Here is a 19446-nt window from a genome sequence, read left to right on the forward strand (position 1 = left end):
CTGAGTTCCCCTTCTACAGGAACCTGCCCTGACTGAGTCCCCCTTCTACAGGAACCTGCCCTGCGCCGTTCCCTTCCCAGTCTGTCCTCATGGTTCTCATGGCTGTGTGTGATTTCTCAGGCATTCCTATGGAACTATGGAACCTAGCAGGAAAGTGGAGAAAACCCTCCAACCCCTGACCTTAACCAACCCCTGACCTTAACCAGCGCTAGTTTTGGATTAATGTAATGCACTACAGTACGGCTAATACTACTAATATGGCCTCTAAGCGTTTGTGTTCTTGACAACGGAGAATATTGGCCTTTTGTTCGTTATTACAACCTCAGTTTTCGATCCATTTTTCTGTAGAAGTAGTCATGGTTTACAACGGGACTTTAGGAAAATGGTTGAAATTGCAGTGACGTACTGTTAGCCAGGACTGGACCCACAGACTCGTTACAGCACTACAGTGAGCCTGTTGTGGAATGGACACGTCCATCTTGTCCTCTTGGTTAGCCCTTGACACGTCCTCTTGGTTAGCCCTTGACACGTCCTCTTGGTTAGCCCTTGACACGTCCTCTTGGTTAGCCCTTGACACGTCCTCTTGGTTAGCCCTTGACACGTCCATCTTGTCCTCTTGGTTAGCCCTTGACACGTCCATCTTGTCCTCTTGGTTAGCCCTTGACACGTCCTCTTGGTTAGCCCTTGACACGTCCATCTTGTCCTCTTGGTTAGCCCTTGACACGTCCTCTTGGTTAGCCCTTGACACGTCCATCTTGTCCTCTTGGTTAGCCCTTGACACGTCCTCTTGGTTAGCCCTTGACACGTCCTCTTGGTTAGCCCTTGACACGTCCATCTTGTCCTCTTGTTTAGCCCTTGACACGTCCATCTTGTCCTCTTGGTTAGCCCTTGACACGTCCTCTTGGTTAGCCCTTGACACGTCCATCTTGTCCTCTTGGTTAGCCCTTGACACGTCCTCTTGGTTAGCCCTTGACACGTCCATCTTGTCCTCTTGGTTAGCCCTTGACACGTCCTCTTGGTTAGCCCTTGACACGTCCTCTTGGTTAGCCCTTGACACGTCCATCTTGTCCTCTTGGTTAGCCCTTGACACGTCCATCTTGTCCTCTTGGTTAGCCCTTGACACGTCCTCTTGGTTAGCCCTTGACACGTCCATCTTGTCCTCTTGGTTAGCCCTTGACACGTCCATCTTGTCCTCTTGGTTAGCCCTTGACACGTCCTCTTGGTTAGCCCTTGACACGTCCATTTTGTCCTCTTGGTTAGCCCTTGACACGTCCTCTTGGTTAGCCCTTGACACGTCCATTTTGTCCTCTTGGTTAGCCCTTGACACGTCCATCTTGTCCTCTTGGTTAGCCCTTGACACGTCCATCTTGTCCTCTTGGTTAGCCCTTGGTGTTGCCAGTCTGACATGGTGCAGTAGGCAGTGTAACTGTTCTAACCTTCGACCTGTATGTCTTTATTACTATGAGAAGAGCAGACTGGAATGGTCGTACTCTTAACGACAACTATGTAAGCGTGTTGTACGGTCATGTTATATGGTCATTGAGCCTGGTTCAGTTTGGCGTTGAGCATTCCATTGGGTTTGAGCATGTTATGTCATGGTCACGTTACGGTCATCATGGTCACGTTACGGTCTTCGAATAAGTCCTAGATTCTGGTTCATTGGGTCGGAGTGAGTTTGACTGTGCTTGAACATTCAGGGGTAGCATGGACTGACTGGTTTTGGCATGCAGACCGGATATGAACTCCCATCGGCCTCTTTAAGCCAATCAATATATTACAACAATGTTCTCTGAATGGCTCCTACGACTCATCGATAAAACGGAAACTGGCTTGGACTTTCCCGGTCGGTCTTCGACAGGTAGTTGAAGTTAAGGTGGCACAGCCTCGGCCTCCCACAGCCTCGGCCTCCCGGCTCAGAGCTCCATGTAGTAACGTAAAGTTGCAGCCTCTAAAAACTGATGTCCAATGTGTACTGACGAGTTAGTGAACGCTTACTGTCTGCAGAACACGGCTACCAACCAGTCTATAGCATTAATGTCTAGAAGAGCGACGCGAGGGCTGAGAGCAGGTTTAACAGAAAGTATCTGTTTGTAGATGTGATTCTTTAGGGTAGTAGATACAGCAGTCGTCTTAGCACTAACGTTAAGGTGTTGTCTTTTTGGTAGAGCCTTTTACATATGTGGTTTGGCCAAGCCTGCGACGCAAGACTCAACCAGACTTGATTGTGTGCCAGCTCTCATTTCATGCTCATTCAGTTTGGTATGATGAATTTGAGGATCTGGTAGGCCTAAGGAATCACTGGTAGCAAGGGAGGGAACAGTAGTGTGTGGGGTCAGGGTCGGGGACGGTCTGTGTGCGTGACATTCCTGCTCCCTGAGCACAGGTAGGCTTTTCTCTCAAATCTCACAAGTCCTTCTGTGAATGAAACGATTGTTTGCAACTCTCCACAGAGACACTCGGTCACACAGACTCGCTAAATTGGACTTTTCACGCTATAACAGCCCTTTTTGATTGGTTCTGAATGTGCTTTTCCTACCAAGAATTCTTGATATTCTACTGATTTTAATATATTAATTGAAAATATACTGTGGTAATATTGTGTTCGGTCCATCGGCGGATATGAGGGAGGGGTTTGGGAAATGAGGGTGGGACAACACGTGGGGGTGGAGTTAGCGGCTGGCTTTGTTTGGGCTCGTACTCATGAATATGATAATGATGGAACTGCTCAAATCTTTTATTTGTTTTTGTTTTTTCTGTGTAATTTGCACACTTCTTTGTGGCTCTCCCATGGCTTAATAATGGAACACGGGTTCTTTAATAACGAGCGCCATGCAGGTCCCCTCCTGATCCTCACTTTTTTTTTCACTTTTTCGCTTGTCTACTTTGGTGCTCTCTGTCTCACTGCTGAGTTTGATCATGATGTTTTTTTTATGTACATATTATAAATATAAATATATATAATAAAATGAATACAAAAGATCAATGTCAACATGGGTAAACTGTCCCTCATTCCCCTCCTCCCATGTAATGTGTATCAGTACACCAGTGTTGTCAGCTATATGAAGGTCTGTGTTTATACGTACAAGTCAATGTCAACCGTGTGTGTGTCTGCAGGAGGGTACTCGGCTGGAGGTGCCGCAAGAGGTCACTTTCTTCCCTGAATCACCACCGGAGGGCAGGAACAGATCCTGTATCTGCCTGGCAGCCTGCCTATCAGCTCTACTTTGTCCTTGATTTGACACACACACACACACACACACACACACACACAAACAAATGTTGAGAGTGAAGAAGGCCCAGACAGCTGCTCATCTAATGGTGTACTCTTTTACTCTGCATGAGAGGGAAGTAATGGGTTCAGTATGGAGCTGCTTCAAATAGAATCATTCACAATGAGTATTGCTTGGGAGAAAGAGTATGCTGTGGGCAGGGAAATGACAGCTCTAATATAAAGTACTCTAATATAGTCTTAGGACTGCTGCTGCAGACTGCTCATTGCTGTAGGAAGACCCTCTCAGCAAAAAAACATACCAGCTAATTCCATTCTAGCACTTTTTGGATTACATATTAAACAATGAAGCTACTTTTAGCATGGCAATCTGAAAGTCACCACAATGAAGAATTGCAGTCATGTGTGTACTGAAATTCATATTTGGATTTTGAATTCAATGAGGTTTTGTGATACATGCCAAATACATCATTATTTTCAGTCATCTGCCAGACAATGGTCTAGACACGTATCCTTAAGTAGCGGTCAGGCTGAGAATTAGGACATTGTCCAAAATCAGTCCAATGATATATGCACTGATCTGAGAGTGTGATACGGTCATTGGACAGGGCCTGTATTCATAAAGTGTCTGGAGTGCTGAGTGCATTTTAGATCACAGTAAATAAGATTACATGGGCAGGGGGGTCTGATCCAAGATCAGCTCTCCAGGACCCTGACCTATGTGGAATCTCTCATGACTAAACTGACCCATTGTCCTTCCTTCATCTCTCCCTCCCTCCCTCCTGTCGTTGTGGCAGGGCGCTGCTGACCTTGAGTGAGTTATTTATAGTGTGGTGACGCCGCAGACAGGGGGCAGGGTACCAGACACTACTCAGTGGGAGACCGAACAGACAGAGAGAGAGAAACAGGGAGGTTCTGTAGGTTGAAATCAAACCTCACTGAATGGGTTTCCTCAAGTGGAGGATGATAACCACTCGTGTCATCAATTAGCTGTTTAGGATGCTGTTGATTGGCTAATGGCCTGGTAGGAAGTCAGCCCTCATGGTGCTTCAGACCCATCCTGATGAATCCGATTTAATGAGTCAATCACCAGGATAGAAACATGTAGCAGATCTAGCTCTAACATTGAGTCAATGAGGAACCAAGTGCTCAAAAAACTATTGTTTATAGACCTGTAAACACCATCATACACAATGGATGGTTTCATCATTAGATCTGATTCATCTGGATTGACTAAAACTAGTAGTCCGACGACCCATCCACACCGCTCCGGCCAATTGCCATACCCGCTAGTGTTTATTTTCCACACGATTCAGGATGAGTGGTCAGGCAATGAAACCATAGCCAGTTCACCAGTTCAATTAATCTGATGATGAACCTATTCACGCCTTTTATCTACAATAAGTAATCCAAAAATCACCAAACACTTGTCACGTTTTCATTTCAACACATTTTATTTACATATTCCCCAAATACAACTTAAATACCATTTATGCTTCATCTGCTTCCATCACGTTTACCTCTTCAGTTCAGTCCATCTTCATTTCAACAGTCTTTCCAATGATTATCCCTTCATGTTTCCTTTTAGACTTTTCCATAGTCCACCCTCCCTCCACCCTGCCCTCTATCTCACCCCCCAGGGGCAGGCTTAGTCGACGGGCCCCTGAAAGATGAGTTTGATGTGCCCGTGCTCGCCCGTCAGCCAGGTGCCACAGAAGGGGCATGCGGCGTGGAAGGCGTGTGTGCCGTGCGGCAGCGGGATCTGGCTCCAGCCCGCCACTGTCTTTTCCGAACACACGTGGCCACAGGGGCAGAAGGCATGGGTCGGGGGGCCCGCGTCCAGGTACAGCCCGCCCTCACAGCCCAGCCACAGGGGCACGTAGGGGCCCACGCGCCGGCACATGGGGCACTCCCTTTCCCCGGTGCTCGCCGGAGCCGTCCCTCCAGGGCCCACGTTATGGCCCTTGTCTTTCCGGTAGCCCCAGTTGTGGTAGCCGTGGACGTGACCACAGTTGACATAGACCCAGGGCTGCTTCTTGTCCACAATCTCTCGCCGGGCCAGGCTGGGGAAGGCAAGGGTGTTGAAACCCACGGGGCACTGGGGCCGTGCGGCATTCAGCTCCTGGCGGAGGGTCTCCAGCTGCTTGAGGGTGGGGGTGCGGCGCAGGCCCGACGGGGTGCGCCACAGAAGGGTGGCGCCGCACAGGTCGATTAGAGAGCCGTCCTGCAGGGTGTTGGACTCGTTCTCCACCTGGGGAGGAGGGGAGGGGGGAGGAAGGGAGAGTGAGGAGGGATAGGGGGAGGATTAGTAAACAAGCCCAGAAAATACTGTAACTGACAAACCCATAACTATTTGCATATGTTGTTTCCTTTTTCGGTGTTTGGAATTGTATTTCTCTTCCCAACAACCACTTGATGGCACTGTGATCATCCCATAGACATTAAAGCCATGATTCACATACCATCAACAGTCTAATCAAATGATTCACATACCATCAACAATCTAATCAAATGATTCACATACCATCAATTATCTAATAAAATTATTCACATACCATCAAGAGTCTCATCAAATGATAATAATACCATCAGGAGTCTAATCAAATGATTCACATACTATCAAAAATCTAATCAAATGATTCACATAACATCAAGAGTCTAATCAATTGATTCCAGTAGTCCTGATAATCAGACAGGTTTGAGGCTTTATTTCCCCCCCCCCCCCCTTACCACTGATGACCCCCCTCTCACCAATGTTCCCCTCTGCTGGGCCGAGCGTGTCTCCCGCAGGGCAAAGACGTTCCCACACACCGAGATCTCCCGCCACACGCCCGGCGCCGGCTCAGACACAAACTCCCCCGCCGGGTGCATCACCAGCACGCCATTGGTGGTCAGGCCGTCCATCAAGCCGTCCGACGTCCGCCACTTGGCAGCCCGCTCCTGAGAGACCCACCCCCGCACACAAAGAGACAGACAAAGAGCCAAGGTAAGGGATAGTGATGATAGAGGCAGATAGAGAGATCAAGAGGGGAGGGAGGTAGAGCGAGAAAGAGAGTGGAAGAGAAAAAAAGAAAGAGAGAGAGGGGCTGGGGCAAATAGAGAAAGAGGGGGAGAAAAAAACAGCTAACATTGCTTTTTTGTACTTCTATATTTAGCACAGAGTAGGACTGCTATACTGAGATGCACACACACACAAACATTGCAGGGCATTCAACCCTTCCAGCGGCTGTGTTCTCTGATATTCTCTGTGTTCTCTGATATTCTCTGTGTTCTCTGATATTCTCTGTGTTCTCTGATATTCTGTCAGTGAACATAGAATTCAAAGCAGTCACGACTGCAAGCCATTCAACCAGTAATATTGTATAAGCTTTACAGTAAATCGTCCTTATATTTTTTTTACAAATCCCCCCTCTCTCTTTCCATCCCTCTCTCTCCACCTCCACACTAGCAGTGTGCCAAGCCGCCTGCCTGACCCCGCTTTCTGCCAAGGACATTGTGTGTGCCAGTTATAGTATAGAGGAGGTTATTCAGCCTGCGTTTCATTGACAGCAGCTAGCAGCTCTTCAGCTATTATCCAGTTCTCTAGCTGTATGTTTAGCATAGCCGTGCACCGACGACATGCTACGAAGCTGAGATGAGTTATTATAGTCTCTATAGTTGGGTTAGGTTAGTCATCTGGATGTTATGTCACAATTATGTCATGACTTGGTGACATTGTCCTTGTGGGTTGACTTTTTAGTGTCACAAAGTGTGACGTCACACTATAATTGTCATCAACGTCATCATTTTGTGTTAGCTGGAAGGCAGGGCAGGAGGCAAGATCAGGTGGGACCATTCTAGCCAATGAAAGGGCAGATACGGGTGTGAACAACAGGCACAATGGGCACAAACCTAACCACTATGAAACTTACATTTGATCAAATAAGCCACAAGTAGCAAATATGCCATATATTTTTTCTCAACCAAATTCGACACGCTCTCAAATTCCTCGCTTGGTGAGCAAAAAATATATTTAAAAAAATAAAAAGATTTTGGACTCAGCTTTCCCTCTCGCTTCTCTGGCTGTAGTCAGTTAAACCATTTTCAGAATAAACAATACCTTCTTGTGTTATATTCACTAAAACACATATAATGTATCACAACTGCATGTATCATAATTAATAACTGCATTTGGTGTATTAACTATCCTGTCATTGGTCACTGTTGGCACAGGATGCAGTATTCATCCCCAGGACAAACTTTTAAAAAAACATTACCTCCTTCCTTAATCCAATCCAATATGGCCGCCCTTCCTGCCCCTCATAATCAAGTGCTAGTGGAGGTCAGTGGCAGTACAGTGTGTCTGACTATGACTCTGGGGCTGGGGAGTACTGATGAGTACTGCTGGACTCCTGCCTCCAATGTCTTCCACAATGACAATGCCCTCCCTCCCTCCCTCTCTCTTTTCCTCCCTCCCCCCACTGGCCTCCCTGTCTCTCCCCTTGCCAACTCTCTGTCTCTCCGTTTACAAATTAATCTTGCAGAACCCCTTCAATAGCTCATTCCATGGTATGGGCGAGAGGAGAGGGGAGGGGGAGAACTGAGTGTCTCTGCCAGGAATGGATCAAAAGCTTATTTTGTCAATGAGTAAGCAAGCAACCCCCCCCCCCACACTTCATGACACTGGACCACTGCACTGTGATTTTGTGCCAGTCGATTGTTGTGTTTGCTGATTGGAGCGGTTTTCAGCAAACTCACACTCACACACACACATAGACAGACACAAGTGTTTGTACACACACATAACATGCATTCATATCAATTTAATCACAGCTAATTGATTCCCACAATTCCCATTTCCCTGCAGTTTGTGTGTGTGTGTGTGTGTGTGTGTGTGTGTGTGTGTGTGTGTGTGTGTGTGTGTGTGTGTGTGTGTGTGTGTGTGTGTGTGTGTGTGTGTGTGTGTGTGTGTGTGTGTGTGTGTGTGTGTGTGTGTATGTGTGTGTGTGTGTGTGTGTGTGTATAGCATCCAACAATGCTGTCATAAATCCAATCCATTAAAAGAGTTGTGGCCCTTAGAGCCTGACAAAGCAAATGCGGCTTGGCCATCCCGGGACGTGTGTTTATTGATAATTACCGTTGATAGTACTGTTGATCTTTAAACAAAGTGCAGGCGCGGGCTGTTTCTGTGGCTGGGAGCTGGGCCAACCGTGAGAAGCCCTAAGCACTAAGGCGAAAAATATGCCCAACACCAGAGGAGTGTATATGTGTGTTTGCTACGTGTGCTCCCTCTCCGGCCTCTAGGTCACCAGGCCGCTCGTTATGGCGCACGCCAATCACCATTGTTACACGCACCTGTGCGTCATCAGACTCACCTGGACTCCATCACTTCCCTGATTGGTTCCCTATATATGTCACTCCCTTTGGTTCCTTCCCTAGGCCTTATTGTTTCTGTTTCATGTCTGTGTGCTGTTAGTGTTTCCTGTTTTGTATTATGTTGCATTTAAAATACTCACTCCCTGTACTTGCTTCCCGACTCTCAGCGCACATCGTTACAATGTCAGTGGAGGCTGCTGTGAGAACAGCTCATAATAATGACTGGAACGGAGTGAATGGAATGGTGCATTTGATACAATTCCACTCCAGCCATTACCACGTTCCCATCCTCCCCAATTAAGGTGCCACCAACCTCCTGTGGAGACCAGAGGTGTTTGTGTTTAGGATGGGGACAACAGAGTGCTAATGGGTTTGTCCAGTACAGAAGGCTGTGTATGAATGTATACCTCGACAAAACATTCCCAAGAAGCAGATCACAGGGTGACGATTCACACCGCCACTTACAACTCCTCCACACCACACCACCACTTCCGCCCTGATTCGTCTCCACAGTATATCACACATAACGATGACATCAACGGGGTGTGATGTCGCCCATGCTGTCACTCACACTGTAGTCGTCACCGCGATGACTCACCCCCAGGAAGATGTTTTTGGAGGAGTCGAAGCCGGCGGCGTAGATGCGGGCCGTGTACGGGGCGCTGCGTTCGCACATGATACGGCACGCATAGCGGGATATTGTGCTCTGGACCGACTGCCCTCCTCCTCCGCCCCCCTCGCCCACCGCACCCTGGCCCTGCCCCCTGGCCAAGCACCCTGGCCCCGCCCCCTGGCCCTGCCCCCCACCACCACTGGTGCTGCTGCCTGCCGTGTCCGTCACCACAAAGTCAATCATGTTCTCTGTAGAACGCCCGATCTGTCGAGGGAGATAGAACATAGGAGATAGAACATAAGTGATAGAACATAGGAGATAGAACATAAGTGATAGAACATAAGTGATAGAACATAGGCAATAGAACATAAGTGATAGAACATAAGTGATAGAACATAGGCGATAGAACATAAGTGATAGAACATAAGTGATAGAACATAGGAGATAAAACATAGGAGATAGTTCATAGAATTATACAATAAAGTACAGCAGAATAGAGTGGAGTAGTGTAGAGCAGAGTGGAGTAGAGTGAAGTAGAGTGGAGTAGTGTAGAGCAGTGTGGAGTAGAGTGAAGTAGAGTGGAGTAGTGTGGAGTAGAGTGGAGCAGTGTTGAGTAGAGTGGAGCAGGGTGGAGTAGTGTGTAGTAGAGTGGAGTAGAGTGGAATGGTGTAGAGCAGTGTGGAGTAGAGTGGAGTAGAGTGGAGGAGTGTGGAGTAGAGTGGAGTAGGGTGGAGTAGAGTGGAGCAGTGTGGAGTAGAGTGGAGTAGGGTGGAGTAGAGTGGAGTAGTGTGGAGTAGAGTGGAGTAGAGTGGAGTAGAGTGGAGTAGGGTGGAGTAGAGTGGAGTAGTGTGGAGCAGAGTGGAGTAGAGTGGAGCAGTGTAGAGTAGGGTGGAGTAGAGTGGAGAAGTGAGGAGTGGAGTGGAGTAGTGTGGAGTAGAGTGGAGAAGTGAGGAGTAGAGTGGAGTAGTGTGGAGTAGAGTGGAGCAGTGTGGAGTAGAGTGGAGTAGAGTGGAGTAGGGTGGAGTAGAGTGGAGTAGTGTGTAGCAGGAATGTACAGGGTGGAGCAGGGTGGAGTGGTGTGGAGTAGGGTGGAGTAGTGTGGAGTAGTGTGGAGTAGTGAGGAGTAGAGTGGAGTAGTGTGGAGTAGAGTGGAGCAGTGTGGAGCAGAGTGGAGTAGTGTGGAGTAGTGTGGAGTAGAGTGGAGCAGTGTGGAGCAGAGTGGAGCAGTGTGGAGCAGTGTGGAGTAGGGTGGAGTAGTGTGTAGCAGGAATGTACAGGGTGGAGCAGGGTGGAGTGGTGTGGAGTAGGGTGGAGTAGGGTGGAGTAGTGTGGAGTAGTGTGGAGTATGTTGGAGTAGGGTGGAGTAGGGTGGAGTAGTGTGTAGCAGGATGTAGCAGGGTGGGGCAGGGTGGAGTAGTGTGGAGTAGGGTGGAGTAGGGTGGAGTAGTGTGAAGTAGTGTGGAGTATGTTGGAGTAGGGTGGAGTAGGGTGGAGCAGAGTGGAGCAGTGTGGAGCAGAGTGGAGCAGTGTGGAGCAGTGTGGAGTAGAGTGGAGCAGTGTTGAGTAGAGTGGAGCAGTGTTGAGTAGAGTGGAGTAGTGTGTAGTAGTGTGGAGTAGTGTGGAGTAGGGTGGAGTGGAGTAGGGTGCAGCAGAGTGGAGCAGTGTGTAGTAGTGTGGAGTATTGTGGAGTAGGGTGGAGTGGAGTAGGGTGGAGTAGGGTGGAGCAGTGTGGAGTAGGGTGGAGTGGAGTAGGGTGCAGCAGAGTGGAGCAGTGTGGAGCAGAGTGGAGCAGTGTGGAGCAGTGTGGAGTAGAGTGGAGTAGAGTGGAGTAGTGTGTAGTAGTGTGGAGTAGTGTGACAGTAGTGTGTAGCAGGATGTAGCAGGGTGGAGTAGTGTGGAGTAGGGTGGAATAGGTTGGATTAGGGTGGAGTAGAGTGGAGTAGGGTGGAGAAGTGTGGAGTAGGGTGTAGCAGGGTGGAGTAAGATGGAGTAGGGAGGAGTAGGGTGGAATAGGTTGGAGTAGTGTGGAGTAGGGTGGAATAGGTTGGAGTAGTGTGGAGTAGGGTGGAGTAGGGAGGAGTAGGGTGGAGTAGGGAGGAGTAGGGTGGTTAGGGAGGAGTAGGGAGGAGTAGGGAGGAGTAGGGTGGTTAGGGAGGAGTAGGGAGGAGTAGGGAGGAGTAGGGAGGAGTAGGGTGGTGTAGGGAGGAGTAGGGAGGAGTAGGGAGGAGTAGGGAGGAGTAGGGTGGTGTAGGGAGGAGTAGGGAGGAGTAGGGTGGAGTAGGGTGGAGTAGGGTGGAGTAGGGAGGAGTAGGGTGGTTAGGGAGGAGTAGGGAGGAGTAGGGTGGAGTAGGGAGGAGTAGGGTGGTGTAGGGAGGAGTAGGGAGGAGTAGGGTGGAGTAGGGTGGAGTAGGGTGGAGTAGGGAGGAGTAGGGTGGTTAGGGAGGAGTAGGGAGGAGTAGGGAGGAGTAGGGTGGAGTAGGGAGGAGTAGGGTGGTGTAGGGAGGAGTAGGGAGGAGTAGGGTGGAGTAGGGAGGAGTAGGGTGGTGTAGGGAGGAGTAGGGAGGAGTAGGGAGGAGTAGGGTGGTGTATGGAGGAGTAGGGTGGAGTAGGGTGGAGTAGGGAGGAGTAGGGAGGAGTAGGGAGGAGTAGGGTGGAGTAGGGAGGAGTAGGGTGGTTAGGGAGGAGTAGGGAGGAGTAGGGTGGTATAGGGAGGAGTAGGGAGGAGTAGGGAGGTGTAGGGAGGAGTAGGGAGGAGTAGGGTGGAGTAGGGTGGTATAGGGAGGAGTAGGGTGGAGTAGAGAGGAGTAGGGTGGTATAGGGAGGAGTAGGGAGGAGTAGGGAGGTGTAGGGAGGAGTAGGGAGGAGTAGGGAGGAGTAGGGTGGTATAGGGAGGAGTAGGGAGGAGTAGGGAGGTGTAGGGAGGAGTAGGGTGGTGTAGGGAGGAGTAGGGAGGAGTAGGGTGGTGTAGGGAGGAGTAGGGTGGTGTAGGGAGGAGTAGGGAGGTGTAGGGAGGAGTAGGGTGGTGTAGGGAGGCGTAGGGAGGAGTAGGGTGGTGTAGGGAGGAGTAGGGTGGTGTAGGGAGGCGTAGGGAGGAGTAGGGTGGTGTAGGGAGGAGTAGGGAGGAGTAGGGTGGTGTAGGGAGGAGTAGGGAGGAGTAGGGTGGAGTAGGGAGGAGTAGGGTGGTGTAGGGAGGAGTAGGGAGGAGTAGGGTGGTGTAGGGAGGAGTAGGGTGGAGTAGGGTGGAGTAGGGAGGAGTAGGGAGGAGTAGGGAGGAGTAGGGTGGAGTAGGGAGGAGTAGGGAGGTGTAGGGAGGAGTAGGGTGGTGTAGGGAGGCGTAGGGTGGAGTAGGGAGGAGTAGGGTGGAGTAGGGAGGAGTAGGGTGGTTAGGGTGGTGTAGGGAGGAGTAGGGTGGTGTAGGGAGGAGTAGGGAGGTGTAGGGAGGAGTAGGGTGGTGTAGGGAGGCGTAGGGAGGAGTAGGGTGGTGTAGGGAGGAGTAGGGTGGTGTAGGGAGGAGTAGGGAGGTGTAGGGAGGAGTAGGGTGGTGTAGGGAGGAGTAGGGAGGAGTAGGGTGGTGTAGGGAGGAGTAGGGTGGAGTAGGGAGGTGTAGGGAGGAGTAGGGTGGTGTAGGGAGGAGTAGGGTGGTGTAGGGAGGCGTAGGGAGGAGTAGGGTGGTGTAGGGAGGAGTAGGGTGGTGTAGGGAGGAGTAGGGAGGTGTAGGGAGGAGTAGGGTGGTGTAGGGAGGAGTAGGGAGGAGTAGGGTGGTGTAGGGAGGAGTAGGGTGGAGTAGGGAGGTGTAGGGAGGAGTAGGGTGGTGTAGGGAGGCGTAGGGAGGAGTAGGGTGGTGTAGGGAGGAGTAGGGAGGAGTAGGGTGGTGTAGGGAGGAGTAGGGTGGAGTAGGGTGGAGTAGGGAGGTGTAGGGAGGAGTAGGGTGGAGTAGACAGGAGTAGGGAGGTGTAGGGAGGAGTAGGGTGGTTAGGGAGGAGTAGAGAGGAGTAGGGAGGTGTAGGGTGGAGCAGGGTGATTAGGGAGGCGTAGGGAGGAGTAGGGTGGTGTAGGGAGGAGGAGGAGGAGGAGTAGGGTGGTTAGGGTGGTGTAGGGAGGAGTAGGGTGGTGTAGGGAGGAGTAGGGAGGTGTAGGGAGGAGTAGGGTGGTGTAGGGAGGCGTAGGGAGGAGTAGGGTGGTGTAGGGAGGAGTAGGGTGGAGTAGGGTGGAGTAGGGAGGAGTAGGGAGGAGTAGGGAGGAGTAGGGTGGAGTAGGGAGGAGTAGGGAGGTGTAGGGAGGAGTAGGGTGGTGTAGGGAGGCGTAGGGTGGAGTAGGGAGGAGTAGGGTGGTGTAGGGAGGAGTAGGGAGGAGTAGGGAGGAGTAGGGTGGTGTAGGGAGGAGTAGGGTGGAGTAGGGTGGAGTAGGGAGGAGTAGGGTGGTGTAGGGAGGCGTAGGGAGGAGTAGGGTGGTGTAGGGAGGAGTAGGGAGGAGTAGGGTGGTGTAGGGAGGAGTAGGGAGGAGTAGGGTGGAGTAGGGAGGAGTAGGGTGGTGTAGGGAGGAGTAGGGAGGAGTAGGGTGGTGTAGGGAGGAGTAGGGTGGAGTAGGGTGGAGTAGGGAGGAGTAGGGAGGAGTAGGGTGGAGTAGGGAGGAGTAGGGAGGTGTAGGGAGGAGTAGGGTGGTGTAGGGAGGCGTAGGGTGGAGTAGGGAGGAGTAGGGTGGTGTAGGGAGGAGTAGGGAGGAGTAGGGAGGAGTAGGGTGGTGTAGGGAGGAGTAGGGTGGAGTAGGGTGGAGTAGGGAGGAGTAGGGAGGAGTAGGGTGGAGTAGGGAGGAGTAGGGTGGTTAGGGTAGTGTAGGGAGGAGTAGGGTGGAGTAGGGTGGAGTAGGGAGGTGTAGGGAGGAGTAGGGTGGAGTAGACAGGAGTAGGGAGGTGTAGGGAGGAGTAGGGTGGTTAGGGAGGAGTAGAGAGGAGTAGGGAGGAGTAGGGTGGTGTAGGGAGGAGTAGGGTGGAGTAGGGAGGTGTAGGGAGGAGTAGGGTGGTGTAGGGAGGCGTAGGGAGGAGTAGGGTGGTGTAGGGAGGAGTAGGGAGGAGTAGGGTGGTGTAGGGAGGAGTAGGGTGGAGTAGGGTGGAGTAGGGAGGTGTAGGGAGGAGTAGGGTGGAGTAGACAGGAGTAGGGAGGTGTAGGGAGGAGTAGGGTGGTTAGGGAGGAGTAGAGAGGAGTAGGGAGGTGTAGGGTGGAGCAGGGTGATTAGGGAGGCGTAGGGAGGAGTAGGGTGGTGTAGGGAGGAGTAGGGAGGAGTAGGGTGGTGTAGGGAGGAGTAGGGAGGAGTAGGGTGGAGTAGGGAGGAGTAGGGTGGTGTAGGGAGGAGTAGGGAGGAGTAGGGAGGAGTAGGGTGGTGTAGGGAGGAGTAGGGTGGAGTAGGGTGGAGTAGGGAGGAGTAGGGAGGAGTAGGGAGGAGTAGGGTGGAGTAGGGAGGAGTAGGGTGGTTAGGGTGGTGTAGGGAGGAGTAGGGTGGTGTAGGGAGGAGTAGGGAGGTGTAGGGAGGAGTAGGGTGGTGTAGGGAGGCGTAGGGAGGAGTAGGGTGGTGTAGGGAGGAGTAGGGTGGTGTAGGGAGGAGTAGGGAGGTGTAGGGAGGAGTAGGGTGGTGTAGGGAGGAGTAGGGAGGAGTAGGGTGGTGTAGGGAGGAGTAGGGTGGAGTAGGGAGGTGTAGGGAGGAGTAGGGTGGTGTAGGGAGGCGTAGGGAGGAGTAGGGTGGTGTAGGGAGGAGTAGGGAGGAGTAGGGTGGTGTAGGGAGGAGTAGGGTGGAGTAGGGTGGAGTAGGGAGGTGTAGGGAGGAGTAGGGTGGAGTAGACAGGAGTAGGGAGGTGTAGGGAGGAGTAGGGTGGTTAGGGAGGAGTAGAGAGGAGTAGGGAGGTGTAGGGTGGAGCAGGGTGATTAGGGAGGCGTAGGGAGGAGTAGGGTGGTGTAGGGAGGAGTAGGGAGGAGTAGGGTGGTGTAGGGAGGAGTAGGGTGGAGTAGGGTGGAGTAGGGAGGTGTAGGGAGGAGTAGGGTGGAGTAGACAGGAGTAGGGAGGTGTAGGGAGGAGTAGGGTGGTTAGGGAGGAGTAGAGAGGAGTAGGGAGGTGTAGGGTGGAGCAGGGTGATTAGGGAGGAGTAGGGAGGTGTAGGGAGGAGTAGGGAGGAGTAGGGTGGTGTAGGGAGGTGTAGGGAGGTGTAGGGAGGAGTAGGGTCATGAATAGAATAAAATGTATATGAGTGGAAATATGTCATTAGGGAGGAGGGAGGTACAAAGACCCAATTCCATTTCAATCCCACATATTGTCTGGGGCACAGTGGACAAATGCCCACAACATTTCATTAAACAAGCCTGTCCCAAGCCCAATTTCTCTTCAAAAAGTTCAATTTCCTATCAGCTCCCTGCCAGGCTGCCAGGAGATAAAATGTCAGCCTCATCACAGCCCCTGGTTGGAGAGAGAGCTGACAGAGGAACAGATGGGCTCACTGCAGCCTTGGAGCATTCCAGCCCTGCCAGGAGATAAAATGTCAGCCTCATCACAGCCCCTGGTTGGAGAGAGAGCTGACAGAAGAACAGATGGGCTCACTGCAGCCTTGGAGCATTCCAGCCCTGCCAGGAGATAAAATGTCAGCCTCATCACAGCCCCTGGTTGGAGAGAGAGCTGACAGAGGAACAGATGGGCTCACTGCAGCCTTGGGGCATTCCAGCCCTGCCAGGAGATAATATGTCAGCCTCATCACAGCCCCTGGTTGGAGAGATAGCTGACAGAGGAACAGATGGGCTCACTGCAGCCTTGGAGCATTCCAGCCCTGCCAGGAGATAAAATGTCAGCCTCATCACAGCCCCTGGTTGGAGAGAGAGCTGACAGAGGAACAGATGGGCTCACTGCAGCCTTGGGGCATTCCAGCCCTGCCAGGAGATAATATGTCAGCCTCATCACAGCCCCTGGTTGGAGAGATAGCTGACAGAGGAACAGATGGGCTCACTGCACCCTTGGAGCATTCCAGCCCTGCCAGGAGATAAAATGTCAGCCTCATCACAGCCCCTGGTTGGAGAGAGAGCTGACAGAGGAACAGATGGGCTCACTGCAGCCTTGGAGCATTCCAGCCCTGCCAGGAGATAAAATGTCAGACTCATCACAGCCCCTGGTTGGAGAGAGAGCTGACAGAGGAACAGATGGGCTCACTGCAGCCTTGGAGCATTCCAGCCCTGCAGCCTGCAGCCTCTCGAATCAATTCAGTCTGCAGGAGTTGGGACTCCACATTCATCACAGGGATGAGAGATAGATAGCGGATGGGAGGAGAGGAGAGAGAAAGGAGGGGAGGACAGGAGAGGAGAGGGGAGAGAAAGGAGGGGAGGACAGGAGAGGAGAGGGGAGAGAAAGGAGGGGAGGACAGGAGAGGAGCAGACACCACCACAGTCTTCTCCTGACTCTGCATTTCTAACAATCCCTATGGCATCTGCCAACAAATGGCATTTTCCATGAACTGTGACATCTGCTCACAGTGAGTGTGTAGGTAGACTGGTCCCAGATCAGTTTGTGCCGTACAGCCAACTCCTACGGCCGTTGTTATGCTATAAAGTACCAACTGAACTAGGACCAGGCTAGGTTGAAGGCAAGAACAGGGGAGTCTGCAATAAAGGCTGTGACTGTGTTGATCCCAAATGGCAACACATAGGGAATAGGGTGTCTCATACTCTGTTGTGAGTTTCTAGGTCCTTGTTTTGCGGAAGCGTTGGGGCTCTGGCTGAGTTGGCATGTCATGTTAAAGATGACTCACCTGAAACATATCTGTGTTGCTGTCATGGGTGTATTCTACAATGACCGAGTGACTCCTGGACAAGGTGTAGGAGATGCTGTGCTGGCTTTTGTTGCTGAGAGCCTGTCGATGCAGAACACACACATACACAGGAACCAGGTCATATAGCCAGCTACTTAGGAAAGGGCATTCCTGTTTGGAAATGTTTTAGTACCACACATGGTAAGAGTTAATAAACATAGTCCTTTATATGTACAACTCATTCCTGCAGTAAACATTTTATAGACAGTGTTTAATACCGTGGAAGACTGTATAATTATAATGTGACCTCTCACCTTTGACACCAGAGGGGTAGAGACATTGTGGATGACATCAGGTTTGACCCCGTTGGCTTTGGGTCTCTTGTAGAGGGCCAGGCGACTTCTCCTCCGTCCCTTGTCCCCATTGGCCAAGGAACCATTGTGCCTGAGTACAGTATGGGTCATTATAGAAAACACGTATCCAATATTCAACATGGACAAAATATACACTTTGATGAGATGGTGCCTATATTCCATTCAGTTGGGATTGAGGCTTGCAGTTCTATCCTGTTAGATATAGTGGGATCTACACAACAAGTGATGTGAAATGAGAAGTAGACTCTAGACTACTGCTGAGGTATTAAAACATGTGACAGTCTTCTCACTGGGCACAGACGTCATTTTCAACTTTTAGTGTTGATTTACATCTGGTTGAGTTGTCAACTAATGTGAATTATACGTGAAATCAACCAAAAAAACGACCACGTCATTGGATTTAGTTTAAAAATTGGGTGAACATCATCACATAGATTTTTGGGTTGTTGAATTGACGTGAAAACAATGTTGATTCAACCAGTTTTTGGCCAGTGGGTTTAGTTTTGGCGCGAATTATCCCTTTAAACCTGGACCAAATGTACTGAATCCCCAATCCATAATCCTTGGGTTCTAAAGGGAATATTCCTAATTTAGGTTAGTCTGGGTAAATTCTATTAGCTGTCTATGTCATGATTGGATAGGGATCACAAAATGTCTTCATTTTCCTATTCTGCCCCATGGCTCCGTATTTTATTGACATCTTTGTAAAGTAGGTAGGATGAATAGTGTTTTCAAACCATGTTTTAAGGTACACACAAGTCTATTGTACACACAACCACTCAGACTTGAAACGCCATATAAAATACGCTTTCTTAGGGCATGCTGTTTGTCAAACAGTCTGGAATGGGATGAATGGTATGGCAAATGGACCAACTGTTGTACATATCAACCACTAATGAAGACACATGAGCAAACACACACACATACACACACACACACACACAACGTCACAGCCACACACGTACACACATGCAGTCACAATCACAACCTTCACCACCACACATCTCCACCACACACATCAGAGGGACAGGTAGATAACCCACCCTAGAACCATGAGCTCCCCATACTTGATGGGCTCCTTATCCCCGGTGAAGAGTCCGTCGTGGGGCGTGGAACATGAACCCGGGGGGCTCTTGTTGCAGGACGGGCGCAGCTCCAGAGAGGGTGGGGGACACAGGGCCTCTGAGCTACCCTCCAAAACCATGCCCACCGGCCACAACGTGGGCTCACAGCTGGGAGAGGGAGAAGGGGGAGAGAGAGAAGTGAGGCGAGAGAGAAGGGGGGAGAGAGAGAACGGGGAGAGAGAAGGGGAGAGAGAAGGAGGAGAGAGAGAAGGGGAGAGAAATAGAAGGGGGAGAGAGAAGGGGGAAGAGAGAGAAGGGGGAGAGAGAGAAGGGGGAGAGAGAGAAAGGGGGAGAGAGAGAAGTGGAGAGAGAGGGAAGGGGCATAGAGAGAAGGGGGAGAGAGAGAAGGGGGAGAGAGAGAAGGGGGAAAGAGAGAAAGGGGAGAGAGAGAAGGGAGAGAGAGAGAAGGGGAGAGAGAGGGGGAAGAGATAGAGAAGTGTAGAGAGAGAAGGGGAGAGAGAGAGAAGGGGGAGAGAGAGAGAAGTGGAGAGAGAGGGAAGGGGCAGGGAGAGAAGGGGGGAGAAAGAAGGGGGAGAGAGAGAGAAGTGGAGAGAGAGGAAAGGGGCAGAGAGAGAAGGGGGAGAGAGAGAAGTGGGAGCGAGAGAGAAGGGGGAGACAGAGAAGGGGGAGAGAGAGAAAGGGGGGAAAGAGAGAAGGGGGAGAGAGAGAAGGGAGAGAGAGAGAAGGGGGAGAGAGAGAGAAGTGGAGAGAGAGGGAAGGGGCAGAGAGAGAAGGGGGAGAGAGAGAAGGGGGAGAGAGAGAGAAGTGGAGAGAGAGGGAAGGGTCAGAAAGAGAAGGGGGAGAGAGAGAAGTGGAGAGAGAAGGGGAGAGAGAGAGAAGAGGGAGAGAGAGAAGGGGGAGAGAGAGAAGGGGGAGCGAGAGAGAAGGGGGAGAGAGAGAGAAGTGGAGAGAGAGGGAAGGGACAGAGAGAGAAGGTGGAGAGAGAGAAGGGGGAGAGAGAGAAAAGTGGAGAG

General features: G+C 51.1%; 1 protein-coding gene across 2 annotated transcripts in view; it reads right to left on the bottom strand.

The window, feature by feature from the left end:
* Positions 1-4662: 4662 nt before the first annotated feature.
* LOC110500888 (E3 ubiquitin-protein ligase pellino homolog 1-like) overlaps positions 4663-19446 on the bottom strand; it is a 25963-nt gene continuing 11179 nt past the window's right edge. The window contains exons 2-7 of one of the 2 annotated variants that reach the window (XM_036958183.2): positions 18392-18580; positions 17289-17418; positions 16975-17076; positions 9183-9461; positions 5981-6169; positions 4663-5480 (exon numbers count right to left, since the gene is read on the bottom strand). In XM_036958183.2, the coding sequence (XP_036814078.1) occupies positions 4878-5480; positions 5981-6169; positions 9183-9461; positions 16975-17076; positions 17289-17418; positions 18392-18552 (1464 nt within the window). In that variant the 5' untranslated portion in view covers positions 18553-18580 and the 3' untranslated portion in view covers positions 4663-4877. Of the gene's footprint in view, positions 5481-5980; positions 6170-9155; positions 9462-16974; positions 17077-17288; positions 17419-18391; positions 18581-19446 lie in introns of both variants that reach the window. The other variant, XM_090214815.1, reaches the window with a different exon arrangement.

The sequence above is a fragment of the Oncorhynchus mykiss genome, chromosome 21 (assembly GCF_057628025.1).
Source record: "Oncorhynchus mykiss isolate SJ-2025 chromosome 21, ASM5762802v1, whole genome shotgun sequence".
Taxonomy (NCBI): Eukaryota; Metazoa; Chordata; class Actinopteri; order Salmoniformes; family Salmonidae; genus Oncorhynchus; species Oncorhynchus mykiss.